The sequence below is a fragment of the Nicotiana tabacum genome, chromosome 16 (assembly GCF_000715075.1).
Source record: "Nicotiana tabacum cultivar K326 chromosome 16, ASM71507v2, whole genome shotgun sequence".
NCBI lineage: Eukaryota > Viridiplantae > Streptophyta > Magnoliopsida > Solanales > Solanaceae > Nicotiana > Nicotiana tabacum.
The window spans coordinates 20,806,324-20,823,719 of record NC_134095.1 but is presented as its reverse complement, the minus strand read 5'-3'; the positions used below and the strand labels follow the sequence as shown (position 1 = coordinate 20,823,719).

General features: G+C 34.8%; 1 protein-coding gene across 9 annotated transcripts; it reads right to left on the bottom strand.

The window, feature by feature from the left end:
* Positions 1–9,411: 9,411 nt before the first annotated feature.
* LOC107805992 (disease resistance protein RPP13-like) lies at positions 9,412–16,225 on the bottom strand. 9 transcript variants are annotated; one of them, XM_075232636.1, is made up of 8 exons: positions 15,873–16,174; positions 15,281–15,445; positions 12,728–15,195; positions 11,605–12,617; positions 11,173–11,267; positions 10,243–10,416; positions 9,845–9,987; positions 9,412–9,747 (listed from the first exon to the last, which is right to left on the bottom strand). In XM_075232636.1, the coding sequence occupies exons 2-3, from the start codon at positions 15,346–15,348 to the stop codon at positions 12,855–12,857; spliced, it is 2,409 nt and encodes an 802-aa protein (XP_075088737.1). In that variant the 5' UTR covers positions 15,349–15,445; positions 15,873–16,174; the 3' UTR covers positions 9,412–9,747; positions 9,845–9,987; positions 10,243–10,416; positions 11,173–11,267; positions 11,605–12,617; positions 12,728–12,854. The 9 variants fall into 9 exon arrangements, with proteins under 9 accessions (XP_075088737.1, XP_075088736.1, XP_075088732.1 ...); XM_075232635.1 differs by lacking the exon at positions 10,243–10,416; XM_075232631.1 differs by having other exon boundaries at positions 9,845–10,416; positions 11,605–15,195; positions 15,873–16,193.
* Positions 16,226–17,396: the final 1,171 nt, after the last annotated feature.

The window sequence follows — 17,396 nt, the reverse complement described above, 5'->3', positions numbered from 1 at the left end:
GATCAATTGACATAGAGTCATTTTTGCGCATAGTAGTGAGTTGTCTCTTTAGTTCAACAGATTTTACTTGACTGGCATCCATGTAGCGACATTGTAGAGAATTCCAGATATCACGTGAAGTAGGCAGTAAATGAACATCCATGAGTACTTCTCGAGAAAGCGTCGCAAACAACCAAGAACGAACACTTTGATCAACTCTAACCCATGATCTATAAAGAAGATTAGGTTGTTGAGTTCCAGATCCATCACAGATAAAGAGATGTGGTGGAGGAATTGAGCCATCAACAAATCCAAGAAGTTCATGTGAGAGCAGGAGAGATTGAAATTGAGTACGTCATGTGAGGTAGCCTTCAACAGAGGCAAGCTTGATAGTTACCAGATTTGTGACATTTGGTGCAGCAAGAGCGACGACGGAATTGAACTGTGAGAGAGATGTTGGGTCCAAAGAAACAGTAAATGGCAATTGAAAGGGTAGACCATCACTACTAACTAATGAACCAAGTAAAGTGTTTAGAGAGGAGGATTGACCAGGGAGAGAGGTTGGCATCGAGGAAATTGAATAAGAGATAGGAGGAAGGGAGAATGGTGGAAGTGTTTGAGAGAGAGGAGGAATTATGGAAGCTCCCGTGGTTGAAGGTGCAGATAAATTAGAAGGAATAATAGGATCTGTCGGAGAAGAAACAGGCGTTGAAGATGTTTCCCTGGAGGATGTCACCATATTTGATTGAGAAGAACCTGTGTGAAATAGGTTTGGCTAATAATGGCTATCTGATGTCATGTGAGAAATAGTATTCTGCCCAAGATACTCTCAACGTGAGAGCTTGTCTATTATATATAGAGTACAATGTATCAAGTCAAGAAGGGCTCTATCTAGAGTAGAAGGTTATGTAAACAAGGACCCTTTAGAATACAAAGTGTAAGACTAAATGAATTCTACCTATTCTATATGTACTAATACTCATCCTCTCGCACCCCAAGATTGTCTTCTTCATGCGTAGATCATATATTTCTTGTTTGACCTACAAAAGAAAAAGAATGACAAAAGAAAAAGAAAAAGAAAAAAACAAGAATGGAAGAAGAAAATACCTTTAGTGATACTTCACAAGCTTCATGATTTGGCCAAGAAAGACTGCACTGCTTTGGGCCCAGGAAGCGAAGGGAATGAGCTCGGCTGCTTCTCCTCCACACTTCTTTTTCTCCGTGCCCGTTCCGTATGCGCTTCGCGCGCCATTGGCGCTTTGCTCTCCTCTTATTCTTCATTGGACGGTTCGGATGGACTTCGCCGTTCTTTCCCAACAAAAATCGAAAGGAAGTTGAAATTGATGAGAGTGTGTTGAAGAATGTGCAACGTTATATAGATGATTAGGTAGGCTACTGAGAACTAATTCTCGATGTGGGATCATGCTAAAGGCGGCAACTTTTATCTGTTTCCAACATGGACTTGGTTGCTTGACTTTACCGTATCCAAATAGAAGCCATCTGAAGGAATTCAATGTCGAGTTGGAATCGAAAGAAAATCAATATTAAATTATGTGATAAAGTCCGTACAAGCTGGCTAGATAATAATGCTTACGTGTGATTCTTCAAAGGAATTAATACGTGACAATTTCAAAAGCACAGAAGGTGGTTACGTTTGGTCATTAGATTCAATGAGCAAAAAGGATCATGACAATTAAATTATTTTATTCAAGGTGCTACTTCTAAAGTGATAGCAAATAAGTTTTATTTTAATTGGACAAAATGAGTTACCTTAAGCTGCCGTGAAAGCATTCGGAAATGGCAAAATACGAATTGTTTTTTTAAACTAATACTTCAAGTCTAGTCTTTAAAGTTTACACTTTGACAACTTTAGAAGTATGGGGCATTTGTAGGTATATGAATTTTATTGAAATTAAATTTATAAAATAATTTGGACTATATTTAAAATTCAAGATATATTGGTCCAATAGATACTACGGGCTAATAATTGAATTAATTATATAAGTTCAATGTGTATAGATTAAATAAATAAGTCTTAATCCATTGGGCTATCCCATTTAATTGGGCTAAAGTGATGAGCCCAATTCATTGGGCCTGAGATGTCATCTTCCTAGAGGCCCAATTTGGTGCCACATGTCAAATAGCGTGGCGCGCCAAGTCAAACGGAAGAGCCAATGGGATCATGTCACGTGTCAAAATGGCAAGGCATGCCAAGTCACATTAAAAGACCAATGAAATCGTGCCACGTGTGCAAGTGACATGTTCTGGCCAATCAAATGCGGCCATGTCACACTTCAATTTGATTGGTCAGAAAGAGTTTGTTCTTATCATAACTCTTCCCTTCCACAACTATAAATAGGGGTCTTCATAACTCAGAAAAGACACCAAAAGTTATAACAAGGAGCAAGAGAGAGCTCGTGGATCAAACACCGCAAATTCCTCCACAAGTTTCAAGATTCAAGCAATCAAGTTCAAGTAATCAAGTTCAAGCTCAAGAACGAAGAACAAATCAAGGTCAAGTTCAAGCAATCAAGCTCAAGAACAAGATCATCGTTCGTGGCAGCAAACATAGATTCAAGATCAAGCTCAAAGGCCCTTGAATTTATTTACTATTAGAAAGAAGAATCAGAGGATTCATAGAGATTGTAACACTCAAATATTTGAAATAAAATACTACGATTGTTGCAATATTTTCGGTCTTGATTTTATATTGTTATTTATCTATGGATTTCTTGGTCCAACTAAATTTATTACATCTAATTGAATATATAAATCCAATATATGTTAGATACTATATGGTTTTCTCACCCTAGAAGTTTTCCTATTTAATTCATAATGTCAGACGTTTTGTTTCTTCGCTTGATACTAGCAAAAAAATTATACGTAAAAAAATTTATTTGCTGACTATGTATAAGAACAAATACCTTCAATTTTGTCGACATTTCCGAGCCAACATATATATGAAGATTAATATAGCACGAGTAAGATGAAAGAAATTCGTATTAGGATACGCGCTTTGCGCGTGTACCTATATCAATAAATATATAATTTTTAAAAATTATATATATATTATTCAATAATGTGTTTTAGTTATTGAAAAAATATCAAAGAAAGAAAATGTAAGTTTCTAAATATAATGAATGTTAATCTCACTAAGCTAGATCATTAAACAAAGAAATGTTACGCCACATAAGTCTTTATATATCTTATTATGATTTATGAGATAATATATATCTTATGAAAATTATTGTTATCTTTATTACCAAATACTATAAACAAATAACAAAAAAATACTTTAAAATAATTATTCAAAGATAATAAAATAAATTGAAGAATTTGAATCTTTGGGTCTTTTAGAAATTTGTGAGCGTAGAGATAGAACTATAACTCCTAGAAACCCATAGATAAATAACAATATAAAGTATGAAATAGCTAATATTGAATTATAACAAATGATGTAATACGATATGAAAAATATAGGGAGCTAAATTTATTAAAATAAATATAAAAAGAAAGAAAAATTATAAGGGTAATTTTTGTGATTTTTTTTTTTGTCTTGGGTTATATCCTTATTGCTTCAACTTAACATTTTAGCAATTTAACTTTTAATACTATATTATAATAAATTTTTCTCTATTTTCTTATTTCTTTCACGGCAATTGCTCTTATTGTGTAAAATAATTTGTGTACCTTAAGAGTTTTATCAACTTGACAAATAAGTTTACTTACATAATAATTTTAAAACAAAATTGAATTGACTTTTTCGTTGCTTTATTAATTCAAAGACTTAATTATTTGTTGAGATTTTATGCTTTTTTGATAGTATAGAAGATACAAATTATTTTCAAACTATTCTCCTACTCGAGCATAATATTATTCTCTTTATCGATTTTATATAATATTGAAAACTACATTTAATAATTAGAACAAATATTTAATTAGGTAATGTTAGAATTATAGGTTCCCTAATAAGAGGAATCAATGTAAACATATTTCTATGAAAATCACGTGAGTATACAAGGAAAAGAAACGTAATACTCTTAATTAATTCTCTTAAATAATATCTATTTTAAAGTCCTTAATATTGGGGTTTCTTATTTAATTCAATAAGGAAAAATCTAATAATCAAATTTTAGTTTCTTTTAAAGTCCTAAATATTAAGATAATAATTAAATGACTATTTTGTCTAGTGTGAGCTCTATTTTAAAAGGATAAAAAAGACAAACGACATTTTGCTAAAGGCCTTCGTGCTTTTAATATAGTATAGATATACACACACTTTATTTTTTGTATTTACACACATATAACATATTTTTGTCCCACGGTGTCGAGTGTGACACCTTAAAAAAGAGTCTTCACAGCTAAATAGTCAGCTTGCATTATTGAAATCTCCCATTCAACAAACTATAAATGCCAATTCTTGAAAAGTTAGTGCCAATGGTACATCATTAGGTACTAATAGTACATATGATTATTGCACTATATAGCACAAGCTACAATTTTGGTCTCTGTAAAAACTAGAAGGAATAAAAAACAAAAGTTTCAAAGGTAAAACAAATATACAACAACAAGCGGGGCGGATTTAGGGGGCCGAGGGGTTCACCCGAAGCCTCTTCGTTGAAAAATTACACTGTATATATAAGGTAAAATCTGTTTTTTATCTTTATATATTAAGTTTTGAATTCCCTTGACACAACCCAAAAGTGTAGCTTATTGGTCAAGGGGGTTCAAAACCTTTATAAGGTCATAGGTTCATCCCACTAGCTACAATCTATTTTAACTTTTTTATTTTTGAACCCCCTTCAAGGAGATTTTGCCTTCGCCACTGACAATAACAGCTCAGTTGAATCCCACACGTGGAGTCTGAGGAGGGTAGTGTGTACGCAGACCTTACCCCCACCCTAGAAAGATAGAGAAGTTGTTTCCGATAGACCATCAACTTAAAAGGGCAGTTCGGTTACCCTATATTTTTGCAAGAGACTATTTTCACGGCTTGGAAGTAAAACAAATATACATAATGGTGAAATTACAAGAAGTGTAAGAAGAAAGAAGCAGCACATAGTCTGCCGGGTTTAGAAGAAACAGTAAACCAATTTCACACGAGGAGAGAAATGGAAAGGTTTGTCCCAAAATCATGTCTTTATTATATACTATAGGGCAAAAGGTAGGTCATATAAGGCTAAAATAATGGGATTGCAAAAAACCAATTACTCATATAAGGGACTGGTGTAGGGTATCCTTTTTAAGTCATCTGGTCCCAGTTCCTAATCTCCTTTGCACATGCATTCTGCTGGCTTCTTGCCCCGCCCAAAACTACTCCTTTTTGTATGATTTTTCCCACTAGGACTTGTGCCTTCCTATATTTTATTCCACTTCTTCTTTTCTTTTTCCTTTTCTCTTTCTCAAATACATCCCTTTATATTTTTATAATTACATGTTTAACCACTTTTATGGAACTAAATGGAAACTATAGACGAGCAATTTGTAGGTAGGTGTTAGCACAAGAACAGTTCAAAATAACAACCGTCGGAACAGAAGCGGATCAGAATTTACAGTTTATGGATTCAGGATTCTACACCTTTTAAGTTTTTGATTTCTGAATTAATAATTTATATATATTCAATAGATACCCCAACACAATCCACATAAATTCCATGAATTCTTTGGTGGATAAGTCCGACGATTAGAGTTTGAATAAAAAGTTAAAAACTACTTAGTTGGACCAAACTCGTAACTTATATTCTAGCTTTGCCCCTTCATCTAAAACAAACTATTCAATTTGAGCAAAAGGATGAAAGAAAGCCTAATCGCCATATAGGGTGGGACTTCAGCCAAGTGGGCTAAGTATCCAAGAGTTCAACATTGGACAGAAAGTGGTGGTTTGGACAGCTTATTAGCTGTCCGCAGCTCTTTATCTCATGAGTTAATTTTTGATATCGAAGTTAATCATATGACTGAGTGGTACCAAAGCCAGTCTCGTCTTATTTTGTCTTGTCTTGTTTCCAAACCAGTGCCATAGTTGGTCCGCAATCAGTCACCTCGTGACCTAACTTTTGGGTCGAAGTTAGGCGAATCCGTAATAAGAAACTCCAATTTTGAGTGAGAGATATTGGGAGACTTCTTGACCTGGACCTAGTCTTTTATCCAATTACTCCAAGTTCAAATAAGAGCAAGAAGTCAACTTCATTATCACAAGTAAAAAATTGGAAGTATGCTCTATGATAATTGATATACAAAGCTAAAAGAATGGTAGTTTACACCTTTTTCAAACATTACACTGACTTTTAACCAGGAAAGAGTGATGATACAAGTTATGGGCAATGCAGCAAAAAAGATTTGGCTTTGGCAATCCTATGTGGTCCCTTGAAAAGAATAAGGTTAAGATTTGTCACTCACTTGCAAAATTTTCAAACTCTCCTTTGTAAGAGTGAGAGTCGCACTCTCACAAGTCACAACAAGACAATAATTTAACATCTTTTTTCAATCGTGACCCCAAAAAGCCAGCTAAAGACAAACATCCAAGTCCACATCTATGGAGTCAAATCTTCCATACCTTATTATGGAATGGGAAAGTCCCCTTTACTACAGAAATAAGAATATTCATATGTTAACCTTCATATCTAAAACTGGTTTAGCGAAGATCTTTAACTTCTTCAATATACATATTTCGCATAATTTGAATAACTAGGATATTGCAGATTAAGTGTAACCAAATGTTTTCTCGACACTAGGGGACAAGATTAATTGTTAACAATATAAAAAAAGGAAAAAATAAATAAAAAATAGCCAGATTTACAATTGATAATTGAAAAATAGCCACGGTTTCAAAAATAATCGAAATTTAATCACTTTTTCATGTAAAGATAAAATCTGAACAAAAACACCCTTAAAAATTCGGAAAAATTACAGCATAATATGCTGGAGTTCGAATTTTTTACATATGAGATTTCAGCATAATGTGCTGGAGTTCCAATATAATATGCTGGAAGTTTATACTCAGGAGCTCCATAATCCCGCATATTATGCTGGAACTTTCTATTTGCTGAAATTCCAATATAATATACTGGAAGTTTATACGCAGGAACTCCATAATCCAGCATATTTTGCTGGAACTTTTTGTGTTTAAACAAAACAGTGGCTATTGTTCAATAACTTTGCAAACACTGACTATTTTTTAATTACCAGTTCGAAAACTAGCTAGCCCGTACTATTTTGACTATAAAAAACTGCTCAAAAGTTTTAGAAAAAGATAAGTACATATTTAGCCGGAGAGTAGTAGAACAAGAGGGTACAATTCTTTTTAAGTAACAACAAACAATAAACCTCTTAATTCAAAAGGCACTATATATTTTGTAATTACTTCTTCTTAATTTATGTAGAAAAAGAAAAGTAATTTATAATGCATAATTGTACTACCATTTGTGTGTCTAAATCATGAAGGGTATATAGGCATCTGAATAATAAATGTGGAAATAGACCTAACAAGAAGGTGGGACTATAGTTCTCAGAGTGACAGCAAAAATTCACCATTTACGCACAAAACAATCTCGTTATGTCCTTTGGGAAAAACTGAATATGGGCAAAAGATTTTCAGAAAATTGTTTCTACCAATACTATTTCTCAGTTAGTTTCAATCTGACATGTCACAAACATTGCCAAAATGTTCTAAGTTTGTAGTACTACCACTTATTAGTTAGCCCCCCTTTCTATCTACTGCATATATGCAAACTTCTTCTTTTTTCCTATAGTTACTGTTTTGTTTGTAAAAGTGTAAAAATGCTTTATCATTTCTTCTTGTGGTTGAACTTTACCATGTTACTGTTTCAAATTATTGTGCTACAAACAACAGTCACAATTTGACATCAGATTGATGTGTGTCTAATGTTGAGGGACGTTTGGTATCTGTCGAAATTCAGGTCAAGATTAGTCGCCGCGTTTAAATATCCACATTTTGTTATGAACTAGTAATTGATAACTTGAAGATTTTTACCTTTCTATTTTATCAGATTTAATTTTATCGTACTGCTAACAGCTAAATCTCTGATTACGGGACCAAAATCCGTTGTCTTGTCACTTGGTCATGCACATGGCTAAAACTCTAGTGTCGGAATTTTGAATAGCGGGGACCAACAAGCGATAGCGGAAGCAGAATTTTTATTAATGAGATTTAAAAAATAAAAAAGGTAAACACGCGAAAAAGCTAATAGGATTCAACATCTAATATACATGATATAATTTTCAACAAAAGAAGTCCGGTTGAACTTTCTTTCGCCCACCTAGCTTCGCCCCTGCCAACAAAGAATAGTTCAAATCGAAGTATATGTACCTTTATTGACCGTTGGAGTAGCTCTCTTATGACACGCATTTTGTAATACACAAAAGTGTCTCCTAACATTTCACAATATATTTTTTGTCAATTCTTACTTTTCCTCTATTTTCAACTTAACGATGTCATTTTGTTATATTTTAGTTTTGCTATTGAAGTATAGAAAAAGAAAAAAGAATATTCGGAAAGTAGAGTCCAAAAAAAGAAGAAGAGTAAAGTGGACCAGCATCGTACTGGATACTGACTTGGCTTAGTCCACGGACACACGTGTGCTGTTCCAAAGCCATGTGCTTCAGTATCTTGTGTCAATCAAAGGTTTCCTTTTTAGCTCTTTCTGCATATACTAATTTCAATATTAAATCCCAAAATTCTTTGAAGAGATTAATATGACCCGAATTAATAATTGGATACGTACTCTTTCGGCCCTGATATCCGGAATCCAGATTCATTATTTAATTCACTGTCCCCATGAAAAAAAAATTTCTCCATTATTTAATGTTGCAAATAAATTTACCTAAGAGGGGGATTTGATTTGGCTTTGGTTTATTTTACAAAAAATTAGGTTTTGGAAAAGCTCCTCAAGACTATTTTGGGAAAAAGTTTGTGTTACTACTGCAAATTACTCTTTCATAAAATGATTTTGGAGAATAGTTATGGAGTACTAGTTTTTGCAGAAACTACATTTCGATTTTCTTTTGTTTCTGTAAGATATTTTAGTTTGACTTCAAGAAACAAAGCAATATGTTTTTACTCGTGGTTTGATTTTGTTTTCATTTTTTCTTTTATTGAAAACTTGGTTTTGGAAAATAATGTGGTAAAAAACTAAATAAAATCTGCTTTTTAAAACATACATGGTTACTGGTTGTTTTCAGCACTAAATTTAGTTTCAGACATAAATGAACATTAACATCAATTGGTCATTCTCTATAAACTAGAATTCATATATTCAAATATATATATGGAACCTCAATCTTTGAATGAAGCAACAACACATGAAAAAGACTTATTATGATTGATATTAGCTTTAGACAAAGTTTTTGCTATAATAATACAATTAATCATCTTTGATAGACACATTTGGGGAACAGACTGACATATAGTTTGATGATGAAGGAAAGGAACAAAAAAAAGGGATGCATTCAATTGATGAAATTTTTCACAGGGAGAAAGAATACAGTTTATGAAGGAAACAACCAAACAAAACTGTGAAGGCATTTCTTTGACTAATAAGGTGGGAAGAACCTATTAAGTTGGCAAGGTAATTTATAGAGCTCAACACTTCTAACATCTTTAGTATATACCACAAACTTGTCCCACCAATGCGAACCATTATCTTTTCGAGCTTCATCGTTACTAAATGGAAGAGTCCTATCCAAAAATACAGCAACCATATCAGCTACTCTAACGTGTGACATGAAAATGACAGACATTATGTCATTAAGCTGCAGTTCAACAAGAATAACATTAGTACGAGATTGTTTTGTAACAAAAATTCTTAAAAGTAATAGCGTGAAATTAGTGGATGAAGGTTGTGATTACCCATCTTGAATGTGTGTGAAGAGGACCACATCCAGAACAAAGGTGATGGTCTCTCAAGTACTGTGGTAAGGAAAATCCCAATATGAACTTTGTCCTAAAGCTGTTAAGGTTACAGAATTGGAGAAATCCGACGCCAGCAGATGCTGCATTGAACCAATGGGTCAAATGACATTTGTCATTGGAGAAAGTTGCATTAACAAAATGGTAATTCCTAGTAAAAGAAAAAAGAAAAAAAAACAGGTCACTAATTACATTAATACATTAGCATTAGCATATAGAGAAAAAGAGTCTAATTTTGATAGAAATACAACTAGTCACTCCTTTTTCACAACCAATAGGATCTTTGAATCAATACATTAGTACTAGCAGAGCTAAGATGGAGAAGAAAATCATATAACCAGCAGATATTTCGTCGACTCTTCAGCTTCCAACTCTTGTCATTGCCATGAGACCAGCATTTTCCCTTTAAAACTAGCTAAAGCTTAACCTGAGCTGTTTAGTTCTATGTCAACCATATTTAACTGATGGTATGACATGAAAATTCAAGCACGGCCGAGAGTGTTTGCTGCCATCTGTGCCCAAGTCATTAGTAGGAGGAAATTCAGATTGAGAAAACATTATAGTGATCAGTGACAACAAAAGCAGCATTTAGCAAAGTCTCTATCCCCTGCCAAGAATTGAAGTTCACAAAGGTAAACAAAACTCGATACACAGAGGATATATAGAAGAGAACATCTTATTTCACCAGCCAGCCAACACCCTGGCTAATGACAGAAGGTGGCACTGGTGTAGCGCTTCCATATCTTGCTGATGCAAGATATACACCAGTTCACTGCACAAAAAAGGACTCAAATTGAATACAAGACTAGATTTCACTATGAAAATGGAAGACCAGTGTACTGGAAATCGGGGAATCTCTCAAATTCTCTTTGAAGACAAGTGCGGAAATGGTTCTTCTTTACTTCACGCAACTTGCTTACATAATATAGTAATGGTGCCTAGGTATTTATAGGACTTCTCTAGCATGTACCTAGACTAGTACATGTACCTTAACTTAATACTACTGAACTTTTTCCTCTTCCTTAGTTCATGAACAGAACAATAAATGTACCCTTAAAATAATTTCCTAATACACGAACTAAGATAATTCATGTATCACAAAAAACAAGAACAAAAACTTTTCTTCCAACACAAGGTTCAATTTTTCAACAGGGTACCAAAAACAATTAAGAAGTTATTTCTTGCAGCCAACTTTTTTAGCAACATTAACTATGAAGACTGTGCTACATACCAATAGAAAACAGATAAGTAAAGGATCAGAGACAGACCTCCACAGAAGCAACAAAAGAAGCGAACACCTTGGTAAAAGCATCCCCAACTTTGAAGGTAGGAACCCCCCATTAGAATGGATATTATGTTGATCCTGCATAAAGCAATCGGAGTTGCAGCATGAGAAACGATTCCAGAGGCATGATGAAAATTTCCTGAGAGATATAGGCCTTGATGACAGTACAGCCTAACTAGGACCAAACTTGTTCAATTCAGTGTTCAGTTGTTCAATAGACCAAAGTTTCTTCTATCCAAATCCAATAAGGTTTCAAGCAAATAATCAAAGAAATGGGACTTGCACGCACCTTATTAATGTGAAAATAAGTGAAAGAACATGTCTCAGCCAGTTAAATCAATTAGATTTCATTCTACATATTCTACTTCTGAAAAGAAATTTCTTGGAAAATTTTGGTGCTCAAGAGAATTCTCACCAAGGAGATCCGGCAACGAGTCCAAGAGTACCAGTGCAACAATTTGCATTCTTGTATGCGCCACTCCAGGTAAATATTTCTGCATAAAACCATACAATTGCAATAGAGAAGAGATTGCAAACCAATCACATACGGGCCCCTCAATTTGAGATATATGTTGATAGATACTGCAAGAACATTAGTACATTCAAAAAATCAATTATAGAAAGAGAAAAAACTTGTTTTTGTGCAAATACAAAAATAAAATTGCATGGTCATGCTTAATGTCCCAACATGACATATGAAAAAGCTATACTTCAACAACATTTTTTTTCTTAATCCTCCTCTGCACATGATTAAATAAAAAACAAATCACACACAATTGAAACAGTCTATCCTGTGACATGACAACCATGTCTAATACAGTGAATCACAAGGTCACAAATAACAACAAACTTGTGAATCATAAGGTAAACTTTTAACTTAATACTTGGTTATATTTTAAGAATTAGGATATTCAATATGGATTAGATTAGTAGAAAATTATAAACTTGGTGTCACGATCCAACAATTGAACCAAATGAACAATACTCAAAACATAAATCTCCAATCAAGCAAATCCATTGGTAAATTTATCGTCTGCTCCTAACATGATACATTATGGTCTTAGTCAACTACATTTTTCACGTCATCCAGAACCAGACATTATTGTCTTTTATATAATTCATACATTTATACTACAATTTCTATAATTTGATTTTTAAAAAATATAATTTAGATTCGCTCTGAAAACTGAACCAGTTGCCTTGCACAATTGAATAAGCATACCAATTTAGGACCGATGAAGCATTAAATTAATAATAAACAGAATAAAACAAAAGGAAAATAAGGATGGGTATTGACTCATCTCAAAAGCTTCAGACATACAACATGTTCCTAACTAGTTAATTTGGGAACCGATAATAGTACTCCCTTCGCCTTTGATTACTCCCATGTACTGCAACATGTTCCATTCGTTCTGGAATTTTCTTCAGCTGCGGACAGTGAAATATACTCAAACTTTTAATCAGACTCATAGCAGTTGTGGCAAGATGCCAGCTTTCTAGATTTTCAAGATTAGCAAGTTGAAGGGTCTCCAGCTGACCAAAACTGTAGTCCTTGCAAGTAAGTTTCTTTCCGCTGTAAGTCCATGATAACTCGAGATGCTTTAAGTTTGGAAACTTTCCCAGAATTGGCATTGGATCTTCCTTGAGTCCTGCAGACCGTAGGACTCACAGTGTGATGGACTTCGGCAGCTTGTTTAAATCAGCTAGTTCTATTCCCCCTGATAACCACAATCTGTGAAGGTTTTCACAAGAAGAAAGAGGTTTAAGGGCAGGAAATTTTTGATGATATTGGCAAGATAGCCACAAGGTGGTGAGGCTTTTCAGGATGCCAATGGATTTTAGGGAGTAAGATGTCCTAATTTGGTCCATGCCCAATTCTTGAAGGTTGACCAAACCTGCAGCATCAGTATCTTTCCACTGATCACAACGAATATATTTAAGAGTTCGTAGATTCGTGAGTTTGTCAACTTGCAAGGGAACATGATATCGAGCAACTAAATTTCTCAAATTTGTGAGCTGGGCTACCTGAGGAGGTAGTTCGCATGAGCAATTGTCAAGTGACAATGCTTCCAGCGTTTGTAGGCTTTTTAGTTTGCCAATGGAAGGTGGGAGTTTGAAAATATTGGAGTTAGACAAGCCTAAGAACTTGAGGTGTACCAAATTGCCTATAGCATCAGGTAGTTCATTCCCAGCAAAATGGATGTTCTCCAAGTCCAGCACATATAGATGTTGGAACGTTGTGCAGAACGTCATAAATTTTTTATCCTCCAAGTTCTTAAATTCTTTATCAAAGAACAATATTGACCGTACCTTTAATTTCGAAAGATCAAGTGAAAGATACCTTTGAGTTTGTGTATGAATAGCATGTCGGTGACGAAAGGGGGTGACCAAGTTTACTCTTGGATCATAAATGTCAAACAAGTTAACCTTCGTGGCCTTTTGTACAGCAAGATCTCGAAGTAGGTCGTGTATCCTACATGTAAGAATTTTATCGAAGAATGTCTCCTCCACTTGAATCAAGCTTCGACTAATTAGCTCATGTAGGAAGTTTTCAGCAATATCCTCCATATGTTCTTCTCTAATTCTTGGTATGAATCCCTCGGCCAGCCACAAATACATCAACTTTTCAGTGTCGATCACTTCATCTTCTCGGAAAATGCCAAAGTACAGAAAACATTGCTTGAGCTCAAATGACAAATCATTGTAGCTCAATGATAGAATGTGATTGATCTCAATAGAGTCATTCTTCATATGCTGCCAAATGTGTGTCTTCACCTTTTGCCATTCGTCAACCCCCTTTCTGTGGGAAAGCAGCCCACCTAGTACCACAATTGCAAGTGGTAAGCCTCTGCACTTCTCCACCATGTCCTTAGCTAGATTTTCCATTAACGGGGAGAACAAGTAAGTTGAACCCATCTTATTCTCCGGACAGAGTTTCTTGCAAAAGAGGTCCCAACTTTCTTCTTTATTCAGAAAACGAAGTTTATGGGAGAAACCTTTGTCATCGACTCTTTCAGCCACGTCCTCCTTTCGTGTTGTAAGGATAACTCTACTGCCATTGTTGTTATCTGGTAAGGCTCTTTTCAGACTCTCCCAAGCTTCTCGATGCCATACATCATCAACCACCACAAGGTATTTGCGCTCTTTCAATTGATCACGGAGGTGAGTTTCTAGATCTCTCTCTGTCATCTCCTTCAGCAATTTTAATGTTTCTTCATCACAACCTTGTATAGATTTTATGATACTCTGAAGGAGATCTGGGGTACTATACTGTTGAGAGACGCATATCCAGGCACGAGTGTGAAAGCTAGTGAGTAAACTTGGGGAATTATATAGGTTTCTTGCAAGAGTGGTCTTGCCCAGCCCACCCATTCCATAAATTGAAAGGACATTTCGGCGAGATTCCTTTTTGAGAAGTTCATTAAGTAATCTTTGAAAGACCTCTTGAAAGCCAACAAAAAGTTGATCTTCATCTGCATAGGACGCTGCTCTCCTCAATGATCTTATTAACGTGGAAGACGGATCATTTGTCCTATAATTACTTGGTCCTTCTCCAGCATTATTACTGATGTGAGTAATACCATACGTATCTCTTTTTCGAGAGATATCCATGATTCTTTGCTTGAGAGATTGGATGTTCGTCCCAATGTTGTGAAACTTGGCCTCATTCTGACAGATGCAAGCACAAGCCTTAAGACGATCAACAAATCCAGCATTGCCATCATTAATTCCCTCATCCAAACTGTATGTTTCTAAGATGGCCACTGCTTCATTAGCAACAGAGGTGATTTCAAATATCCATTGTTGCACCAGGTGATCTTCTGCTTGCTTCTTTTCGGCATCTTTGAGGAATGCCTGCATGAAAGACAGTTCATTTCTCAGCCAAAGCACGTTCTCTCTCAAACTTTGGCGCAGGGAAACTTCCTCTATGAGGAAATCTCCCAGTTTTTGAACTGCATAGGACACAACTGCATCGACCATCTTGATCTTGACGCTAGTTTTTTCCCTGTAAAGATAAATGATAGGCTAACAGTAGTAGTATTATAGAAATGTCTCTTGCAGTGTAGTGATTGCTCAATATATGGCTTCACCTTTCGTTTATATACAAAATTAAACCTTGAAGAAGACTGGGAAATTTCCAGCTGGCTATGAAAGTCATAGCTATCACCTCTCAAGTTGTTCTCTTCATAATCATTCTTCGCGTGTAAGAATCTAGACTAAGTCACTGTTTCACATTTTGCCCGAATTAATTAGTGCTGAAAATAAAAAAAGTCAGCAGTATTAGAAAGATGTCTGAAGACTTCCTACGCATTTCGTTGTTTTCTCAAATTCTTTAGAGACAACTTGGGATATTATTATGGAAGTTTTAATTAGTTTATGCCCATAACCTATTATTATTAATTTGAGCCAAGTAGAAAAAGGGAAAGTAGGAGATTTTAAACATTGAAGGAAAACAAGTTGCTGGCCACAATCTGCCATAAACACAACTCGTATATCTTGCTAATTATTGGTGTCTATAAGTTAGTTAAACGTCCCAAATTCCCAATATAATAATAATAAAACAAAATTCAAAATTTATTGAAAAATGTTCATATAAAACAAAAAACAGCCTTTCGCCATTTTCTTCACTTAAAAAAAAAGCGAAATTATTCACGCTAGCTCTGTAAAAATCAAAAGACTCGCCTTTTTCAGACTCCGCCATATTGGAGGAGTTGGCCCGGGCTAGAAGAGCTGATCTTCACATGATGCACAAATTCAACAAAATATGGCTAACAAATTTGAGCATTTTGACTCCCAGAATGGAAAAGAAATTGAAACCCAAAGAACTGGCCATATTAATACTAGCTTTTGCGAAAACCTAATTTTCGATTTTTGTTTGTGTTTCTGTGAATATTTGCAGAGGACATAGTACTGATGAGACGCGAGACTGAAGGTTTGAAAATAGACTCTGGAGCGCTAGTGTTTGGCTATTGATTTTTTTTTTTTGTCGGAAAGATAACATATAGGAGTATTAGTAATTAGTAACCGCGTACTGTGGGTTGGGCCTAACCGGCTCCCTATCACAAATCGTTGTTCTATTATAAAGCAGTAAGTTACCGTTAGTATTTTCAGTTGTCATGGTCATCATATTGGAATTATTATCGTGATAACTAATTACACACGATGTCCCGGCCTGATTGAGTTCCTTCCAAACAAGCCTTGTCCTTTCCAAAAATGTGTGCAACAAAAAGGGAACAGTTTCAAAACTCTTGGTGAATATTCCTTTCCAAAATTGTGGCCTGCTTTTGCTAGTTGATCTGTTACCATGTTTTGCTCTTTGCACGCATATTGAACTACAGGATTACCTAGCTGGCCCAGATAGTACCTGTAATCAGCAATTATATTACAAATGCAATATTTTCAGTATGTAATAGTATGATAATATCCTTTGCATCCACCTCCAGAGGTGTGATGTTATTTTCATATGCTAATTCCAAACCCTGTGTCAATGCATAGAGCTCTGCAAAGGTGGCTAATTCATGTGGTGCAGATCTGGTGAAACCCAAAATCCATTCAGCTTTGGAGTTCCTAATTAGTCCTCATATTCCTGTCGTGTTGTCTGAATATGCTTCATTTGTATTAAGTTTGTAAAATTGTGCATTTGGAGGATTCCATTTAATATTCTTAGTCAGTTTTGTTTTACGATTAGTCCTATGTGTATAAGCAGCCAAGTATGTATATTCAACTGCTTGTTGAGTAGTTGTTTTAAGGAGAATATTATCCCTAGTCCTATTATAAATGTTGTTGTTTCGTGTAATCCAAATATTCCATAAACTAATTGGCAAGTAAGTGTTAGGGTTAATGTTAAAAGGAATGTTGATGTTCTTATAATTAATGAGCTTACGTGCCCAAGTATGTATGCATGAAGAGTTGGTAATATGATTGATAAGGTGCGTGAAGCCTAAGTCTGGCCAATATTTCATAGCATTTACACATTCGAGGAAAATGTGTTTAATTGATTCATCCTCCTTTTGGCAGTAAAAACAAGTATCATCCTGGATGATTTTAGTGTTTTTTAAGTAAAGCCTCATTGTTAACCTATTATGGCATAGAAGCAAAATAAAGCTTTTAATTTTTGGATCGATAGGGAGTTTCCAAATTCATGAAAAATTATTTGAATGAGTCGTAGGTTGTTATGTTTCTAACTCGAGTTTGGTATACATTAAA